Below are 22053 nucleotides of genomic sequence, written 5' to 3' on the forward strand. Positions count from 1 at the left end.
TTCGTTTACATAGAGAGTAACGTTTCGAATTCAATGGATGCATAAGTATGATAAATTTCCTTTCTATCAAGCAGACGATGCACAAGTGAATGAACGCTGGAATGAAACGTGGATCGCGTGACTTACCTACTTTACGAGGAAAATCAAACGTTTTGAAATATTATAGATGCAATTATTTTGTAATTAAATCTGTACGCGTTCTCGTAAGATGGTATTATCAGTAAAAATATGCGACACCGGGTATTGGGGTGTGTTGCATACCAGTCGTTCATGAATACATCTAGTCACGTAAATACGCACGTACATCATTCGCTTTGTCATACTAAATACCTACTTCATGGGGGACGAATACGATACTCCATTATGGTAAACTGCAGTTAACATATCTAAAGTTTCAGATTTATAAATGATAACTAATATATAAATAATAAATAGGCTACGGACATTTATGCAGATTTGTGCTTTTGTAAACCCAAGCACTGCTAAATTTTACCTATTAAGTATTGTTATAATGAATATTCTACTTTGGATATTTCATATATTTTTGTTTATTGTCTGCATTCTGTGTATTTTTATACCCTCAAATTTCCCATAAATGCATAAAATTCCCACAAATTTCTGCAGATTTATCTTTAAATAAACGCAAAGAAATGGAACATAAATAGATATTTGTTTCACCTACTAAATATATATTATAACGAACAACTCTATTTTCAATATTTTATATATCTTTGTGTATTTTTACGTCTCCAAATTTCCTATAAGTGCATAAAAATCTGCAGTTTTTTAATAAACGTCTAATCAACTAAAATTAAACGATTCCAATAACGAAAAATGTTATTGAAAATGTTTAAATATCACGTTTAATCAAGTTACGAACTAATGCATCTCGAAACGAGATCTCTTAAATGTTCCTTTCATTGAATGTGACGCCGTTAGTTATTCGGAAGAGATCATATATCCGGGTTAAGCGTGCTGTTCTCCTCTGGCTTAATTGACTGAATCTGAGTACCGCTACTTTTGCAACTTCATTTAACGCGGAACTTGTTAACGTTAACGATAACAGTATTCTAGTTTCATGCATGGTCGTTGTCCTCGGTTTTTTAAGAAAGTTAGGTCAGCATCTTATCACGTAGCATAGTAATAAAAGAATGAAATGATCTTTTATAGACCGTGCAATGGGATTATGAGATTTTCATCGACAAAAGTAAAAAGATAGTCGAGCTTTTAAAAAAAAATTTATTATTAAATGTACATCTTCACTTGATAACGGCATATACGCGAAATACTCGCTTAAATACTACCTGTACAAAAAACACGAAAACTCATCTCTTCATGTGGACAATAATCTCTGAATCTGTCAGAAATTTTCGTAGCATAAATTATTATTAGAAATGTTCGACTTTTTGTAATTTTGTCAGTGAACATTTTGGTTAATCATACAGTACGTTTTCAGTGACACTTTTCTGAACATTCAGTGACAATCACTGCTAGTTGATCTTGTAAAAGAGTATTTGTACGTTATAGATCCACCATCAAAAGTGTATAAATAAGTTAAAAAGGGAAGAAAATTAATTCGTAACAGAAATAACATGCAATATCTCAATATCCTTTGTCAACACGAAACTCGTGTGGATAAATAAATTTTTCATAAATAAATAATGATTGAACGTCTGACTAACGACAGTTCTTCGTTCTCGAAAACTTGCCCTTATCGAATACGTATCAAAGAACGTTGCCCTAGGAAATCCAAGGCAGGCCAATAAAAATAAACGGTCTCGCAGAAAAGATTCTGAAAACGAAGATTAGCGTACGTGTTTTATCTTCAACAATATCAAAGAGAGTACCTCTGGTTGTAATTTCTTTCCTGTTAGAAAGATTGAGCTTCTTCGCCATAAATTACGTGAAATAAATCACGGGGGTTCCGCAGCGGGCCGTGCAACGTCAGAGACACTCTCTTCTACGAAACAAACGTGCTATGATCGCTAAAAAGCGACGTCATAAAATACATATCCGTATAGACGACGTACACCATGTTAATCCGTCGGTGATTAAGTATCGCCACGATCGAGTATTTCGTGTTTTAACGGTTTTGTCGAGTGTATTTAGCGAAGTGAAATAGAAGAATATTATCTACAAAACGGCGAGTATCGTGACGTGGTGCACGTGTGTTTGTCGTGCGCGACTCGCGAGGATGCAGTTAGCACTGAGTCGTGATCGGTCATCAAGCGTTGTAATTGTGAGTTGCGAGTAGTTGTTTTAACATGAATTCTCTAATATCGTGATAGAATAAAACAAAAAAATAGTAGAAGGAAAAATGGAAGCACCATGAATAAGTGTAGAAATATATAGGTATGTATAAATCAGCGACAGCAAATCTGTCTACGTGCTAATGTTTGCTTATTTAACGATAAAATATCGACTGTCATTCGAAAAATGGTTAAGTACTATAAGAACAAGTACAACCTGAATATACATTATAGTTGATCGAGTATTGATTCAAGGATTCAATGTTCGTAAATGACCAATGGAATGGTTCGCCCGCTGTGTTAAGCTCAGCAAGGAATCGAACGTGCCCGAGATTAAGTCGAAATTTCATGCTGAGCAAAATAAATAATGAATAGTATCGTAAATTGTTAATTTCTAGAACAAAAAGAGGAAGCCAAGTAACGACACAGCCTGGCGCGTGTATTTCGTAAAAGGTGAACGGAAATACCGATACATCCGCGACTACGTCAAGAAATTTCTTCGACACTCCTACCATCTTCTTTGACATTAATTATCTACGAATATTTTTGTATTCTTTTTTCTCATTTCTTTTAGTTCTCCACATATTAGGTAATATGCTAAAGTTACCTTTCCTCCAGTATGTATATACCCTAACTGCACTACTTGAAATGCTGAAAAGGACAAGAACGAAAGCCACATGCTCCAGTTATGGGCACGAATTTTCCTTCCTAACTAAAGAGGCCACTTTAGGAACCTGGACTCGATCCAGCGAAGCGTTTCGTCGCTCGTGTATCGGGCCATTTCGCTCATGCTAGTGGTCAACGCTCATTCAGATGAAACGGATCGAATTTCCTTAAACAGCGTTACTCTAATGATCGCCGATCGGTCTCCACGCTGTGCGCATTGTTTTCGCAAAGATTCCTCTGCGCGCCATTTTATCCCAAACAACTCCCACGTTAATGTTTCGTTAAAATGTAACACAATTATTTCTACATTATGTACACAGTTACAAATGTTAGTAACTTTTCGCGACTTCCTTTCGGCAACCGGCTGAAGATACTCTTGAGTACCGGTGTATAGATCACCGGTGTCACATTCTTTCTTATTACGTTTCTTTCTTATCACGTAATTGAAATGGGGCGTTGATTCGCGTAAAGTGGCAAAGTAAAGCATCTAGGACGTAATAAATATTGGCTGTTGCCAGTGAGTGGAGTCGTTACCGTCTTTTGGGAACGATCGCCATTGCGGCAGCAAAAAGGATGTCTGTTGGTGTGCCTGATTAAGAACTCTTTTTCCGCCTGTTTTCCTATCGTTTGATTCATGAACCCCGTATTTTCAAGGACCATGAGTCTCTTTTACTCTCTTCTTTCACTCTCACTCTTTCTCTCCCTCCCTCCCTCTCTCTCTTTCTCTCTCTCTCTCTCATACACTCTTTCGCTCGCTTTGTTCCTCCATTTTTTTGTTTCTCGCGTAGAGCGCTCTCTGACGAACGACCCAACGAGAGGAAGATTTACGAAATAGATTCGCTACAGCATACTGACTACTTTACAGGAATACGCTAAAAATATCGTGTATGCTTTGGACCGCCTCTAATTTCTCACTTTCTTTAGGATGGATCAGTGAAATGAGTCTAATAACGATGGCGGTGTTATGGGCGGTAGGTGATCTCCGCATCTTGGGAAATTCGGCGGCACTGGTGGAAGATCGGCGTGTGTTCCAACGTGTAGAATTAAATTCATTCCGATAAGGATGTGGAATAAGAAGTGACAATGGAACAACCAGTATCCTGAAAAGGAGAAATGACGTTAAATGATCGCAATGATTTGTATTATAAACGTGTAATCGCGTTGCGCAGTTTCGCTCACCAGGATTGTCTGCACGGAAGCGGAAAATGACGTAGCCGTTGTTTGGAACAGCTATAGTGTCCTTGGCAGGTGGCAAATTGAACTGTCGATTGAGGAGACCCCTTTTATCGAGATCCAACGCGTGTTTCAGATTGATCTTCTTCACGTTCTTGTCCGGAGAGCGACCGATACCGATTACATTGAAAGCGTAACCGTGTAGGTGGAAGGGATGCGACAGATTGGGTTGCTGAACTGTAGAAAAATTAATCAAATCATAGAATTACTTTCTATATATCCAGATTTGTAAGGAGCATATGCACTGGGAATTTTATTTATAACAATACAACGTTAAAAAGCCACGAGTTTAGGTTTCATTTTTAGAACTCAATATTTAGGGAACTCAATAGGACTTTATACACCTACTCAAGTGTATTTCGTCTTCATCGAGCACGAGAGAGTTACGAATATCTGACGTTACTTATTTATTTTAAATACGTAGCATTAAATTATTGCTCCACGAAATTAACTTCACAAATTAATGGACTAGCTAACGAAATAAAATCCCAGTGAATTAAGACAATGCTAGTGTGTATAAGTATGTATTGTATATGAAGATTACATAAGAGAAACATGGTTAGTCCGCTTTTCTTGATTTTCTAAATTTCACGTTACCTAATTGGTGAAGGAAAGCATCTTACCATGAAATTGAAGTGCTAATAATATATATAAATTTATGAAATTTTATGAAAAAAGAGAATGATGAAAATATGTAGATAAAATTTAATAAAAGGATATTGTCTTGATAAAATGAAAAATATGACTCATCACGTTTTTGTTCTACTATCTTCATATATTTCCAAAATTCTTTTTTTAGAAAAAGATCGCACCTTCATCTACGAGAACCACTTCGACGACCGCGTTGTGCGGGATATCAACCTGATGGGTGCACATGCAGTTAGCGCCGCAGTCAGCAGGCCTGTTGTCACCGTTGCAAAACTGTTCGGGCGGGATATCGTCGATTTGCGAAAGCGGAGGCGCCGGCGGAAATGTGAACGAGATTTCATCGACGAGAGAGATTACATGATCTCCGGTCGGGGCGACTGTGAAAAGCACAAATGCGAAATGATAAACGGCTTGGTTTAAATTCCATTTTAATGGATTCGATGGTAATGCATTCTTGCGACAGATCAAAGGAAAAAGAAGCCATCCTTTAAGAAAGAAACCGAGTGCGATTTTGAAATCGTCCGTAAGGCTGCTTACCCAAGAATCGATTATACGTTTGAGGCTGGAAGACTTCTTCTGGCCTGTAGAAGAGGAAGCGGAATGGCAAGAATATTTTCACATCTGGACGTTGTTGAAGAATTCCTTGGTCAATTTGACGAGCATTCTTCAGCTGGCTCACGCAAATCGCGTCATCTCGTTGACGATTGCAAATCGCGTCCAGTGGATTCAGTACCTGCAAGCAGGTGGTTTGGTAATCAGGAAAAATCGAGTCTCTTTATCTACTACTGGTAAGACAGAGAGTTCTTCGATTTCTGTGTTATCTATAGTTGACTGTAGCTGATAAGTATAAACGGTACATATAGATCATTGACAAATTAGTTTCTTCCTTTATTTTAGATTTTCTAAGAGATATTCTTCATTCCATCAATTGTCTATAGATATTAACGACAAAATTCTAAAAATTATTTTATTTTATTGAATGTCTTTGGATCCTTTCCACCCATAGAAACAGCCTATTCCCATTATCTGACTTGGAAAAGTACTTTATTGCACTAATTTGGTTTGCTTACTTAACATTTACTTTGGTTAAATTTCTGCAATTAAAGGAACTACTTCTACTCAAAGTATGGCTCTTTATTTTAGGTAATGGCACTTGTGACACTTACAACACCTTGCGGAAGACCAAAATCGTAAGTTGGTGCCGTAGTAGTCGGTTGGTAAGGACCACGAGCGTATCGTAGTATGGCTAGCTGTTGAGCACGCGGAATACCGCATTCGCCGAGCGAACGAACTTGAATCCAATACGCGCCAACCGGTTGATCCGCATTTATTACGAAGTCGTATCGTTCGCCTGTAAATCATGCAAGTAGATACTTTACTTTCACAACCGTACCTCAATTAAAGTCTAGGAAAATAAAAGCGGATGCGCTTTCCCTCTGATCTCGGAGGGTATAAAAAATCGAGTAATCGAGGTTAGAGGATTTTTACCGGAGAATGAGATGATCGTGTCCACCGTGGCTGGCTGGACTGCTTCTCCGTCGGTCGCGATCACGGTAAGGGAGTGACCTTCGAACGTGATCTGAGATGGACAGACCGATCCAAAGGAATTGATCAGTCGGAAACGATAACGACGGCCGGGAGTTATAGTGAACACCTCCAGGGGTGTATTCGTCATGAAACCGGTGTTGGGATCCTGCGGACAGAAACGAGTTCTAGAATGTCTCGCGTAGTTTGTATGGGGCTTCATCAGAGCTCCAGGATTTTTTCAGTTATTTTACAGACTGAAATATGAGATCATGAGAATGATTGAAAATTTATATGTTGATGAAGGTCGTGTTTTGAGTGACGAGATTTATTAAAATCTAGTAGAGGAATGAGAGATTTTAGATGCGATGACTATAGTATTCCGTCATTGGAGTGATTGGAAATTTATATGCTAATGAGGTTCCTATTTTGGGTGACAAGATTTATTAAGATGTAAAAGAGAAGCAAAAGAAAGTAAAAGAGGGTATGTGCAGTGGTAAATAATTTTTCTACACGATATAAACTTTGAAATATGAAATCACTAGACTAATTATACATTTATATATGAGTCAAGATCCTATTTTGGGTAAGGGAGTGATCATTAAAAAATATGAGGAGAAGGAAACACAGTACAAAAGATTATGTAGTTATGAATTCTTGCAAATAGTTGAGACATTGGAATCACGACTGATGAAATAAGATTCACCAAAATGATGAAAAATTTATATGTAAATAAGGTTCCAGTTCTGGGTGAAGAGATTTTTATTAGGATATCCAGAGTAGTGACAATTAGAAACAGACTCAGAGAAAAAGGAAAAGTGAACGAAGTAAGGACATATATGATTACGACTTAATTTATAGGTATCGTAGATATTTGTTAAAGATGGAAAAACAAGACATAACATAACGAGGATAAATTTGACGATTCGTACCCTGAATTGCCCTTTCCCGTTGATCAATACGCTTTCAGGCGCTTGACCGGTGTTAACTGCAAGACGACCAGGGAAACGCTCGGCCGCGTTCTCGTGGAACCAGTCGCTAAGGAGGACGACGTGGGTAGTGAGATCGTAGTCGTAAAGGTTGCTGTTAGGGTCTTTGCTCGGTGGTTGACGTATTACGATACTTCCGTAGAGACCGTCTATTTTCTGTAATCCTGTGTGAGCATGCCAGAAATGCGTACCTTCGTTCCCAGCTAACCATTGGTACCTATGTGTACATAAGCACGTGATAAGCGTATGAAAAGAAAATTTGGAAAGAAAAGCGAAATGAAGAAACAAAATTGGTTTATAGTTACCTGAATGTGCTACCCTCCTGAATAGGACATTGTGTTACAAACGGTACACCATCGTAATATTGACTTCCTCTTTGCCATACACCGTGCCAATGAATGGTAACTTCCATACCTTCGATGTGATTTTCCACGTCAATCACGACTTTGTCACCCTGACAGACTTGAATGCTTGGTCCCGGAACCATTCTATTCGCTGTTAAAATACCTCGTTCCACGCCATCTGCTAAGACGCACTGACAGTCGCTCCAAACGACGTTAGTTGCGTTGGGGGTGCAAATTTGGCATGCCCTATAAATTATGGAAAAATATTAAAATTGCATAAATTTGAGTTTGGAAATTCAAATGTCTCAATTTGAAGTTTGAGTGTCTAATAGACTAAAAATTTGAAAGTGAATTAAAAAGTTTGAGAATTTAAATGCGGATTTGTTTCTTTATTATTCTCATCTCTGTTTTCCTATCGCATCTAACATGTTAAGAAAACATTTTATATTCATGAATTTTGTTCTCGGCTGAAGATTCTGAAAGATGATACTCACGCTCCAAGTACAGTGTAGTACTCAAGGGTGAAGTGATAGTAGCATATCCTCGGAGGTTCATTTTCGCGACAAGCTCTGGCACACTCGTCCGGCGAGGAAAGCGCCGGATTTCGTCGTAATTCAGCCGTGGCGCGTTCGCTATAGTCTAGGGGTCTTGTCCTTGGTGGCCTGACAGTCACCCCCCGACTACCAAGATTGTCGATTCCGCCGAAACCACTTCTAAATACGTTACCGGTCGGATGGGTCTGCACCAAGCCATGGCTCGAGGGGAAAAAGTCGGTGCTATCATCGGTAAAGATATTGCCTGTCTTAATAGTTGGAGTCCAAAAAGAAGACGCTGGCGTCTGATCGGCGATCACATCTGTAATTGGTCGTTTAAAATTAAAATTAGAAAATGTAAATTTTAGAATTTGAATTTTAAAATATCTGAATTTTAATTAACATTTAATTCGCTATATCTAATAAATTACATAAATGGTACGATTAAAACAACAGTGTCCTATTTAATTTAAAATTAAGAAAACTGGTTTCACAGGATATGAGCAAAGGTGATTTAAAGGTTTCGAATAAATGTAGAACTCAGTACGAAGAGAAAAGCTGCCAGAAAGAAGACTAAGAAAACGGTCGACAGGTAAACTGGAAGATGCTTTTCTTCGGGGTTTTCGCGATATAATAACGCGTAGGTAAAAGATACTATAGCAGAACGGGCATAAGGTACAATACAACAGATGTAGATAATTAATAGCGGGAAAACGATACAATCTATTGCTATTTATAACAGGTAAATACACGTTTCAACGCTACAGCATTTCATAACTATAACAGTTACGGCGATGGTGATGCGACATACTATACACATGCAATACGGCGCCTAATATTGTTTCAACGCTACCGTTATGACGATAGATGAAACAAGCGTGGCACGAAGAAAGCAACGAGACTTGCAAAAAATTCGAAAGGTTCTCTTGTATCGTTTTACGTGGTACGTGTAAAAGTTACTCCTCGATTTATAAGGAAAAATAGCCCCGATTAAAACGCGCTACTGACTCCTAATGCACATTCACAGTCCTAAAAACGATCATTTATCTCGGGCGTGCTTGTCGGTTCAATGCTACAAAAGTATGCGGGAGAAGGCGATTTACGAGAGAAATTGCTCTCGGGTACAGACGCAAACTCTCTCGAGTCAAGGTGAACGTTATCGTTGGATTATCTTTATCTTGACCCTCGACGAAGATAGCGAGTAGATGATTTCGTCGTGCAACTAATAAGCCTGTTCTCGTTGCTTCGATCGTGACAAACGTTGAGAAAGAAAAAAATTCACCGTCCCCGAAATTGAAACACAATAGCATTATTAGTCAATAGGATAATTACTAGCAAGTACAAAGAACGATTAACACATTAATTATGACGGCTACAGGCCGAGTTATAACCACGAGGTGTGCGGCCCAGAATGAGAGCAACGCGCGAGCGAACCACGATTAATTTGATGGTCACATTAGCAGTACGCCTCGTGCTATATTTTCCCTTTAATTATCGCGTCGCTCGAGTGACTTTCGCGAGCGGTTTTCACAACATAGATGCCACGGCCCGCGGCCACTCGGATACCCAATTATAGAACACCGTATTCGTAATTTATTTTTCTGTTATTATCTCGGATTTCGTTTCAATACCTCAAGCAATTCTGATTTTATTTCGATTGCATTACTTGTTGGTTTCTATGAAATATTCATGGGAAAATCAGTTTCCTTTTGCAAAATTTTTGTTATCGTTTTTAACGTTGTTTTTCCTAGTTCTTTTACAAAAAGAAACTCAAACTTGAGCAATTTTTTCGCGTATAATCCGTTGCTGTCTGAAATCGAAATGAACAGAATTCTAATGAAGATAATTTGGAACTTCTATGAATATCATAGTTTCGGTTAAAAATCATTGCCGAGCTAGACGGTGCTTTACAAACCGGTTTTGCCACGTGAAAAAAATCGTCAGTACGAGAACATTAAAAAAGGATCTGAAGGAATTTCGGATTGCGTAGCACACGCCGCGGTTTTAAAGTTCTCGTAGAATGTTGATTTAGGGTAACGTTCGATGAATAAAAATCACGCGGTACACTTGCCTCACCGTATTTGTTCATTGCCGCGGTAAAACCGTCGATGTCGTATGGGACTTCCAATGAAACTGGAAAATCTGTCGTTACTCGTGTAACGAGTGAAGAATACTTCATTGCGAAGAATGACATTGATGGAAAGTAGAGAAAGTTAAATATTCATCGATAAAACAGCGTAGATTAAATATACATACAATATACATCGGTTGAACATTGGAAAAATTCGGAAGCTCGATATACATTCATACGTACTTATTTTATCTGACAAGGAAGAAATTCTTTATTCTTAGAATTGTATCAAATACTATTCGTCAGAGGGATAAATAGTTTCCTACTATTTGTTGTTAAAGAAATTATCATATCATTTCATAAGTAATCGTCAAAACATGTCTTAGTTCTCAGATGTTTTAATCGATCTGTATTAAGATCATATGAATTTTCCATGAAAAAATGTTACGTTTTATTTCAAAACGTCTTCCGCTGTTTAAGACTCATAAGCAATATCAAAACCGTGTGGCGTAATAGTGTAATTAATAAATTTCTCAGTAGAAGCGTTTTCCTATTTCTTAATAATGACCTTCATTGTGTAAAACTTAGAACTGGTACGAGAAACGTTATAATCTGATAGACTAATTAATCAAATTCTCCATGAACGATTGATACTATTATTTACCTGTACCTTTATATGGGAACAAGACTGAGCAACGAATTGACACAAGAACTGTTTTTGGATATTTAACGACCCTGCGCAACTATTCTTAAAGGTTTATAGTATTGTAATTCAGCGTTCTATCCGGTCGCACGCCAGGCGGTCGGCCTCGTCCGCAACTGGCATAGGCGTGCATTATTTACGACCCTACACCGAACAGACATCGTGACGTAAAAATTCTTTGCGGATGAATTATGCCGCTCGCTTGGTATGCGAATTTTTTCTCCAGACAGCCGCGGTACATCTACAAAGCTTTGAACTTCGCGTATAAGCTTGAAAGCTACCATTTGTCTAAACTGTACCATGGCTTTTGTGGTGAACACGATGGCAACCACGCTCTTTGAATATTCTACGAAGAAGACAGAAAATAATATAGCGGAAAGAAGTGCGGAACTACAATATCTCGATTCTTTTTCTCAATATGTTAAATAAGCGTGACTATGAAAACTGTTGTTACCGAACGAACCATCTTTCACAAATCGAGAAGGCAAATATAAATTTGAACGTAAATTATCATCCATTAGGCCGCACTACGAACTTCGTGTTATTTTGATCGTTTCCCGCATCTAGATACATTCACGTCTGACATTTCTTCGAAAGTATATGCAAATCGCTGTTCGATCAATCCGTTTTGCAACGTTTCCGCGTAAAAGTTCGCAGCGATACGATTGCTGGAGAAATTTCTCTGAAGGTTCACGATTTCTTCTTCTTTCTAATGCTTCTAAGCTATTTGAATTGACGGATTCTGTCGATGAAAAAATTGAAATTTATAATATTGCATTCCACGGGGTTTCCTTGAGCTTCGTTCGCGCTACCAGCAAATTACTTGTTGCCGATCGGTATTAAACGACTGGTCGATAAAACAAAGCACGATTCGCTTGAAAAGGAATTCTGTCGCAACGGCATTTTAGTAATCGATACTTGGACTCGCAATGAGTTCTCGTTAATGAAAAAAAAGGTCTATAAAATAGATAAGAGCATAAGTGAAGCTGGTTTTTCGCTCTTCTACAATTCCCGTAGCAATTTCGTAAACCATTCGATTACCTAACTGAGTAGGTAAGAAAAGAATGTAGATTAAAATTTACTGTTGTCAGAGGGTCGGTAAAACTCTCAATTTCAGCACAGTCCAATGTAGAAAGTTTTGCATTTGTTCTCTGATTTATTGTTCGTCCGGAAGAACACGATTTGCCACATTGTTGCGCAGCTGGGAAGCCATTAGCAACAAGATAATGGGACGAAAAACGTGGAACACGAAATTAACAGAATCTGCGATAACTTGTCAGATTACGATAACTCCTCGGATAAATTACAAGCTACGAATCTCCAGGTAATCGTCGAAATATTGTAATTTCGCGAAATATCGTTTTATATCTAATGCCACGAGATTATCGCCCGAGCATTCTATGGCTACTGTTCTGTGCTAAAGGCGATGTAAACTCGGTAAAGACAAATAATATACGAGGACGTTTACGAGTGGTAAGAATAGAAAGCGTGAATAAATCACGCATTTAATGATTTCTGTGATTCGGATTTTGAAATACGTGAAAACTGATCCTGCGAGAAGGCACGGGACGTGTTAAGAAAACGTCAAAGTCACCTGCGCTACGCCGTGTTTCAATTGGTCTTTAAACGACTTGCACTTATCGTTAGAAACGGTCGAACAAATTTGTCAAAACAACGTTGTGGCTGCGATGCCGCCCTGACGGCAGACTTTCACTATATTTCGCACGCCACCTGTAATGACGGATCTCCAGTTCGATGTGTCATCATCTGACGTCTCGTGGATCGTGTTCTATTACGCAATTTTCATAGGTTTATGTAAGATGGAACTCGTAAGGAAACGCGGTTTACATAATATACCGGCCGCATGTCTGTGGTCGAACTCGCAGACCGGGGTTAGAGAGTCCACCTACGTCGGCTGACTAGAAACCCTGTCACGCGAATGCCTTTTATGATGACACTGCGATAAAGCAATGGTCGTGACAGTCCAGTTTGTACGCCATGGGAGGAAAGAACAATACGAATGTGTAATGTGTCCAGCAATTCCTTTAGTCCTTCATTGGGGAAATGCTAGTTTTGTTGTTAGTCAAGGTAAGAGTACGGTTACGGAAGGGAAGATAGATCATTGTGAAAGAAAGATAGAATTGAGTCAAATGAAATGACGAAAGAAACGATGTTTTGGAAGGGTTTTAGGTCACTTATAGTGGCTAAAAGAGGTATTGGCACACACTATTGTATTTATTATGGCATTTAATATATTAATTAATTAGGCCAAAGTGAATGAAATTTCGTATAATTTGATAGTTTTTTCATGTAGCTATAATAATTTGATACTATGAAAATTAAATATAAAACCTGGTACAAAAAGGCTTGCTTAAAAAATAAGAATATGTTTGTATGAAAACTGGATTGATTATCCATCAATTGTTAATAATTTATTTTAAGACTCCTTCACATTAGTTCGAAGTAACTCGATTTCAAATTTATGTTTATAAAAGTCAAGTGATTTGGTTAATGAAAACCAGGATGTTCCGTACATAAATGAACACGCCGGTTGTTAAGCTGACGCGAATCAACGAATTGGAAGCAATTAAAGAAATTTAAAATTAAGGCATCTTTCGAAGGATTGGTCAACAGCGGTATTCGAATAAGGTTAACAAGTGTTAAAGTAAAGTAAATAAAGAAGTAAATAAATTAAACTGGGGTTTGAACGCCGAATTTCGATCAGAGCAGCCGAGAAATTAACAAGAAAGCCGTGCTTCGAGATGTGTTTTCTTAAATCTTTCACTTTCATTTCTTTCATCGAACGTGTCAGATTAATAACATGTACAACGAAGTATATTTCACACCTGTGCTGTCTTATTAACCTCTATTTAAGGAATAGTTAATTTGGTATACGTCAAAACCTTCTACGTCGCCTTAACATCTTAATTTAGAAAATCTTTCCAGTTACGCCATACTTATGCTGTAATTCATCGGTTATACAATGCCGTTTTCCACGTTTCATTACATTAACGACGAGTTTCACGATTACTGTACGATATAATAAGTCAATTGATCGACTCCATTGAAATTAATTGTTCGATTAATGGATTGATGAAAAATGAGATAAATATTCAGAGAAATTGAAATGAAAAAAAACTTCACGAAAGAAAAATTCCTTTCATTTATATGAATTAATAATAGTATGTTCTTTTAATTGTAGAAACTTGCGACATAGGATTTCTAGTTTATCATTACCATAAAATTACCAGTTGAAAACGTGTTAATTTCATAGTTTTCACGTAGGTTTCATGATACAAAACTCTCGAATAGTATACGTTGCTTTTAAACTGTTGTAATTTGCGCGTGCTTTTTGTTCTGATTCAGTATTATTATAGGCGATCGATTCGTTTCACACGCTCGAAAGGATAGTTCGAAACAACAGGACGCCGAACTGGGACAAAGGAAATAAAACGGGACCATTGGCAACGCTTAAATGTCAAGCGTTCGACGTCGATCGTGTCACGAGTCAAAGTTTGTCCTTTCCTTTGGTATGCGATTGAACTTTGGCGTCGTACTTTAATAAACAGGGGAACGTTGATGCGCGTAAAACGAACGGCTCGGTGTCTAACCTTTAATTAAATTATCGGATGGATCGTACGTTTCATACTGTTCGTGCAGATCTAACGAGACATTAAACTGCTCTTTCGAGATTTATAGTGAATGTTATATAGTTTCACGTTGTTATATTATTTTATTAATATTAAACGTTACATTATTTGTAATTATAATATTATTATACATTATACATTATATACATTTGTATGAACTACATTTATTTGAATAAAGCTTTAATTAATGCCTGATAAAATGAACTGCTGTCGGTCGTATCCAGTTATCTGAATGTGACCAATTATATAAACTAATTGCTTCCCGACAAGTTTATATAAATGGAGTTCTACTATAAGTATAATATTGCAAACAATAAAAATAGAAAAGTAAAATTAAGGTAAAAAAATTTACAGACAGATCTAACTACCTTTATCAAGCGCAGTTTATTCACGGTGTTTATTAATAATTGTGATAAATGTGAGTATCGCAACGTGCAACGGTCGTTCGGCAATATATCGTATTCGCGGCTAGATTTGCAAGCGCGTAAGGAAGTGAGAGGAGAATTCAGCGTGTTGCGTGAGGATATTATGGTTTCATTTTATTACGTATCGTTAATGATCGCGATAATTATTTCCCGCACAATTAGATGATTGAATTATTGTTCCTGTTGTGTAATCCACGTATATTTTTTATTTCTTTGTAAATAAAATGTTAATGAAATGCTCTCAGGTTCTTCTTTTCTAACACGATTATTTTGAGCCGCAGAATAATCGACGAAGAGGTGACTAACTGTGCATATGATTCGTTTCGTAGGCGGACCGTTATTCGGAGATATTCGCAAGATATTTGTAGTCACGAGACTACATAGTCACAAAGGCTCATCGCTCTAAAGTTCAAACAAAAGGTAAAGTTCAAACAAAGTGAGATCGTAACGGAATGCTATTGATTCGAGGCTTAATGTTGCGCCTTGATCGTGGTTTCGCGTCCTCGTTCTTACTGTCGACGATCGAGCGATCAAAATGTCAGACTGTTTATATTACACAAAGACACTTTCGTGTCTTGATATTGTAAAAAATTACCTCACTATCCTTCGAGACTATTAGATAATAACGATCATCTATTATTATAATATATCGTTCCATTATTCGAATGAAATTATTCCAACTGTTGAACCATCGATTACTCGCCCGATTCAACCTGTTCCATATACCTTGACCCATTTACATTTCAACGTTTTTACATTTGTTCACGAATAGATCAAACAATCATGTCCAACTATTTCCTCGATATCTATAGATGGAAACAGACTAAAAACTCTATCCTAATTATCACGCTGCAAAAAGCCACTGCATTTATCTCATTAACATTCCTTGCTCTTTTCAAAGCAATGCTCTTCGAGAACTCAACTAACGATACTTTTTATCGGCACAATAAAGAAAGAAATAAGAATATCGTATATATATTCCAGTGCACATGAATGTCACAGATATTAGCGTGAAAAAGAGGAGATTAAAGGATGCTGTGTATAGCTTGAAATATAAGCTAAGATAGAAAGCGTGATGATCCGCGAATGAACTTGGCCTTGTCCTTGTCCTCGTCTCATCTTACGGAACACGCTCGACAAGCGTTCCTCGAGTTGTGCAAAAGCTAGGTATTGTGCAAACGGCAGGAGAGCGTCAGAAGGTGAAGGGAAGGTTCAGCGAGTGTTGCATCGCGTTCGTTCGTAACGTCGGCGCCGCATAAACACCGTTTCGATTGCGCTAATGAATGTAATAACAGTTCACTCTGAGCGAAAGCTTTCTAGTCATCGGAATTACGTCTACATAGATTGCTGTGTACAATTGAACGCGGCCGTCTTTTATGTCTCACTTTTCTCTTGCTTTCATCAAACCTATCATCTGCATGATTTATACGTCAACGTGATTGTTGTTTCGCGCTGCACCATTGCGTGGCGTTGGTTTAATAAAAGCCACCGTTTCTTGTCCGGGGTTATTAAGTCGTTTTGTTCATTTGCTTCCTAACGTTTGACGCGAGATGAATGGCCTTCGTCATCTATCATCTGTTTTTTATGCTTTTGTTTGTCAAGGCGTCGCCTGCAGATCGCTCCAAAGCAAACAACTCTTGACAGTTGTATATTTCAAACAAGATATATTTCAAACATTCTCAAAATAAGATTGCAAATATTTTAACGAGGCGTATAACTGGCCATTTTTGGGTTCCGTTTCCGCGTGTTTATACGACGTGCCGTTTCCCGGAGAGACGTCCCCTCTGTGATCAAACATGCATGGCTTTAAACGATTTCGTTGTGTACATCGGCGATAAATTCACCGTATAAACGAGGCAATCACAGCCTGGTCAAATTAATGACTCGGCGGAGCGGCTGACGCAAGTGAAAGGCTTACGATCTCAGGCGATGAGACACCGGAAGTACGCGTGCACGAGCTCGCCATGAAATTTCACGGCCGATTCTATCGTTAAAATCGCCCTACTAACGTCCGATGCTTCGCTTTCCTTGATTCCCCACAGGTATCATACTCAGACCGGCAGCTCACAGAGACGAAACACAACGTGTAAGTATGTACTTTCGTCGAGAAATGTTCCGTGAAATTATAGCTCCTCCCACGTGTTCAACTACTTCTGTAATGGATGACGTATATTTTTGTTCGTATTTTCTCATTCTCAATCATTTCGCGTAGAGATTGGTTCAAAACGATCAAAACGGTTCTACACTTTCTAGTGGATGGAAATTGATCCTGTACATTGAGATACATCCTATCCTTTCGTTTCAGTACTTTTATAATGGATGATGTATATTTTTTTACGCAAAGAATTTGCTTAAAGCGATCAGAAAGGTTCCAAACTTTCTAGTGGGTGAAAATTGATCCTTCCTATTGAGACACCTTCTGTCCTTTCGTCTGAGTACTTCTATAATTAATAGGCGATGCATATTTTTGTTTATCCTTAACCACTTCAGACAGAGGTTTGTTTAAAACGACCAAATAGTATCTACAGTTCCTAGATTGAAAATGGGTCTTCTCGAGTTGAAGGATATCTGTTTCTTTCTTTTAGTTCTAAACGTTTAATAATTTAATTATTAATTACGCGGCGAAAGTCGATGGTTTTTACGTGATGCCAAATTGGCTCTTTCACAGAACGCGCCCCTTTTAATGAGGCTGTAAATATCGGAGTCATAAAATCTGAACTCTGTTATGTTTTCCAAATACTTTTCCTTATAGTCGTTCGTACTGTCTCCGCGAGTTATGTACGAAGACATAATTCAACTTTTACGATGAACATTTTATGCGTTTCCTTTCGTTTTTCTCCCGGATACGCGAATTGGTATAAACAATTTCTTGGCTAATCAAAAGTTTGTCGTTTTATCGTTGTAATTTTCTGGGCGATTATTCAAGTAGGTGTCTTGGTAAAACGCTTTTGGACCTTATTCTGCCGTGAAAGCGTTTATTAGAACCCCATTCAGACTTAATTACACTTTACATAGCACATGTAACTTTATAAATCTATTATTTTCGAGGTAAGTTTCACATCCGTAATATCGACTATGATAGTGATCAGTAACTGCATTTCACTTTATCAGATATACCTGGTGGAAATTAGTTTTGATTGCTTGGCGGAGTTATTCGAAAATTACTTCAGATATCGATCTAATTTTTTACGTAACGAATGCAATAAAGTTTCCAGAGATTATCGAAACAACATTCTATAATAGTTATTATGCAGTACGAATTTTGATGTATTTGTGGAAAATTATATAAAATACGAAATATACAATAGAACGTTTAAAATAAAATATTTATTTCTGAAGAAAAGGGAAGGGTAATGAAAGGAGCTGGTTAAAAAGAGACGTTATTGTAAATGAAATTTATGCCCGACTGTGTTCGACTATTTCACTAAATATCTTATATATAATATCTTATATATATAATAATATTCGATTAACGAAGGCCGATTGAAAGATCGACAATTGTGGAATTTCAAAATGCATTAATTTTAGAATTTTTTCAAAGTCCAAAGCATTGAATCCAGGAAGCTTCAGACATCAGAATCTATTAAGTTGCAAACTTCGAATATGAAAATTTAGGAGCCTCTGAATGGCTGCAAGCGATTTTAGAACGATAATTACGATATTTAGTGAGTGAAACTAGTTTCTGTTTAGATTCTATTTTCATTTACTTACATTCGTAAAAATTCAAATTCTCATAAATATCCGCAGTCCGCTAACAGCGTAAAACGAAAGACTACTCGAAGCATTTTGTCAGCGTCGATACAAGACAATTACGTTGGAAAAAATAATGTATGATAGAAGATGTACGCGCTCGCGTCTAGGTTTGCATCTCGTCTAGAGAGCCTGCTCCTTTCTCTCGTTCGCACTTTTATTTTCATCCATTCGTTTCTTAGCGAGACAGACAGCCGGTTGATGACTCGCGGTTTATTTTCGCCAGGATACCGCTCGCAGGAATACATGAATCATGATTGCTGCCTACGAAATACATGTACACAACCCCTCGACATGTCGTTCACCACGCCGGAATGATTCTTCTGATGTCATGGCATCGTTCATCCCGCCGATGTTATGCAAAGATGAGGCGGGAAGTTCATGAGATTTCGTGATTTCCGTGGCAAAGGTTACACTGTGCCAGCGGATTATTTAATAGAACGTACGGATCTCTTCTTGCAAATGTTTTGACGGGACAAAGAACCGCGTCAGTCAGAAAATGAACAAAGAAATGGTGTAATTGATCCTGACGAATATCCAAATACAAACGTCGTGCAACTTGAAGAATTATGCCATTGTGCGGTATTTGGTTAATAGTTCCTTGTCAAAGCGGCAGAATGCAGTCTTCAAGTATAATCGAATCATTAGTTGCTTAAACTAGTTGCTTAAACAGTTTTAATTTATCAATGGTTATCGCGCAGTGATCGTTTTGTTAATTGAGTTATTATCAGACAGCGGATGTTTCAGTAAATTTGTATTTAAACGAATTTAATAAGAAATCCAAGACTTAATTAGAAGGCCTAGAATAAATTAATTACTTTATTTTTTATGGATTCCCTATCTATGTTTCTGTGTTTTTAAAATTTCCATAAGTGCATACAACCTACATAGTTTACGTATTACGAAACCAAAGTGGCACTTCTACGCTTTCATACGCGCTAATCGCTTGCGATACGCTTGGAACTCGTTAGAAAATACGATTAAATTAAACGTATCACTTTTGAAGTATGCGCCAAACGACCGTTCCGCAATTTAAACGCGAATACATCGAATAAAACATCGCCTTACATCACACTTTAGATCATAAGTGTTCTAAATTCTGATCTCGTCGAATATTACACGTGGTACACGAGCGCGGGTTAGTTATATTTTCTTTTGAAGCAGCTTTAATTCTTGTAACTAGTTTATTTTCGACAGGTAGAAAGAAATAACAAGAAATCCAGCAAGAAGAGCATTGCACGCGAATCGGAGCAATTATGCATCGAAATAAATGAAAAATCTTGCTGATTTAATGTCACATTATTATTTTCAGCTTACAGGATGTGAATTCGCGAAATTATGTTGATATATTGTTGGCAGCTATCCCACGGGAAAAAGTAGTGGACAAGGGGATAAAGCTTTCTCGTCAATTAGAATCGGAAATCCAGTTTCCGTTCGGTCGCGATTTCTCACAACACGAACCTTGATAACCGTTTGAAAAACAGCAAACATCGCTTACGACCATTTGTTCTGGTGAAACCGCACGGCAGAAGAAAGACATTACATCACGAACACTATTCCTTTTTATTGACTTTCAGTTTACTATTGGAAATTGAGTGTTACTTGCACAATTTCGCGGGTGGGGAAACGCGACAGAAAAATGGAAGAGTGACAGGCCACCGACTTGGCGAAAGGAATCGATCCTTCGTGGGAATTCTTATTCTACGTCCATGAACCATACAAATTTTATTTATATAATTTCTTCCTTTTTATCTTTCCGATTTGAAAAGTAGATTTAAGAAATATTGTAGGATTCCGTTTATATGGACTCCATGTTTTATTTTGACAAAATTTTAATATCCGATTAGAGGAACTTTTGCTTTGAACGCTAAGTGCTACTTATGAACGAAAAGTCGTAAATAGTAGGGAGAATGAGAGAATTCTTATTATACGAATTCTAATTATGGGAACTATTAATTCCACAAGTTCTTGTAAACGAAGTTTTATTGTAGTATAATTGGACAATTTAAGAAAGAGAAGTTTCAATTTGAAGATGGTATTGCAAAATGTTCAACAATGAGAAGTCGATATGAATCCACGTGCTGCTGGTGAAATGCAATACGTAAAAGGTACAAGCTTGACATCGTTTTCTTAACGAGGCGCGTTCCTATCTTTTCATCGTCTCCCCATGAAAAAGCGACTGGCTGCATACCCAAGGGAGATCAGGAATCACTTGATTCTTGAATTGAGTTTCTTTCCACTGTAAAACACGTTCACTCTGATAACCTTACCTTGAAGAACCTAACGAGAGAAATACCATCGAACGACATACTAAGAATTTCACTTAATTAAGTAAAACAAAAAGAGGCGCACGCGTTTTACTGGTTTCACGGTAAAACAAACGCGATAAGGTTAAATCTCATTGGATCGAGATGTGACATCAAAATGAATAAGATCGATACTTTTATTACATAGTATTACGAATCGGTTAGCCGGAAGGAATATTCAATTACGCTTTCATAACGAGCACGTAACCTCGTCGTTTGATTAGCTCAACGACAGAGTTGCTGAAAGTAAGTACCGTAACAGTCCATTCGATTTTTTTCTATCCCGTAATCGCAGCGATCGTCGATTCCTTTACGACAGTCATCTACCAAATCACCTTCGATTCCTTGCCAGAAGGCTTCGATCAAGTTCTATCGACGTTGATAAAAGCGGAAGGCCAGGTACTGTTGTCACGATCGACTTGCACGGGAACGAATCAGTCTGAGATCGGTTTCGTTCGCGTTTGATTGGCTGCTTACTGGCCGAGTAGTGATGCAGAAAGCGTGACACAGTTTCAAAGTAGCGATCGTGGGACAGTCGCCACGGAAATGGAGAGTGATCCGGCGATCTACGTATATCTACTATATTTTCACTATTACAGTAGCCTACCACATTTTTTCAATGCATCCAAGTGTATCATTTACTATAGAAAACTTTTATGTATATACATAATTCTATTATATATATTATATGAAACAGTTTGAAATTTCATTATCACTATAATGAAATATAACTGTCATGATTATGTTAATAATATATAGAAATTGCAAGTTACCTTTTCTGTTTATTTGATTGGCAATATATATTTCATTTAACGTTAAGGGTCTCATTTTAGATACATAATTTAAATACCAACTCTGACGACTTCGAGTAGATTTGTGCTTTCGATCTCTGTAATGAAGTCGATCGATCGTTACGTTGATTTACAACAAACCCATATTACCCAATTAGTCTTCGTTTATGA

General features: G+C 37.6%; 1 protein-coding gene across 1 annotated transcript in view; it reads right to left on the reverse strand.

Moving 5' to 3' along the window:
- Nucleotides 1-57: 57 nt before the first annotated feature.
- Nucleotides 58-22053, reverse strand: part of LOC122573305 (laccase-1-like) — a 46769-nt gene continuing 24773 nt past the window's right edge. Inside the window, exons 2-10 of the mRNA XM_043739458.1 lie at nt 8148-8508; nt 7615-7899; nt 7253-7526; nt 6285-6489; nt 5963-6147; nt 5334-5529; nt 4961-5173; nt 4095-4325; nt 58-4015 (exon numbers count right to left, since the gene is read on the reverse strand). Coding sequence (XP_043595393.1) covers nt 3846-4015; nt 4095-4325; nt 4961-5173; nt 5334-5529; nt 5963-6147; nt 6285-6489; nt 7253-7526; nt 7615-7899; nt 8148-8508 — 2120 coding nt within the window. The 3' untranslated portion in view covers nt 58-3845. The remainder of the gene's footprint in view (nt 4016-4094; nt 4326-4960; nt 5174-5333; nt 5530-5962; nt 6148-6284; nt 6490-7252; nt 7527-7614; nt 7900-8147; nt 8509-22053) is intronic.

The sequence above is a fragment of the Bombus pyrosoma genome, linkage group LG12 (genome assembly GCF_014825855.1).
Source record: "Bombus pyrosoma isolate SC7728 linkage group LG12, ASM1482585v1, whole genome shotgun sequence".
Lineage (NCBI taxonomy): Eukaryota > Metazoa > Arthropoda > Insecta > Hymenoptera > Apidae > Bombus > Bombus pyrosoma.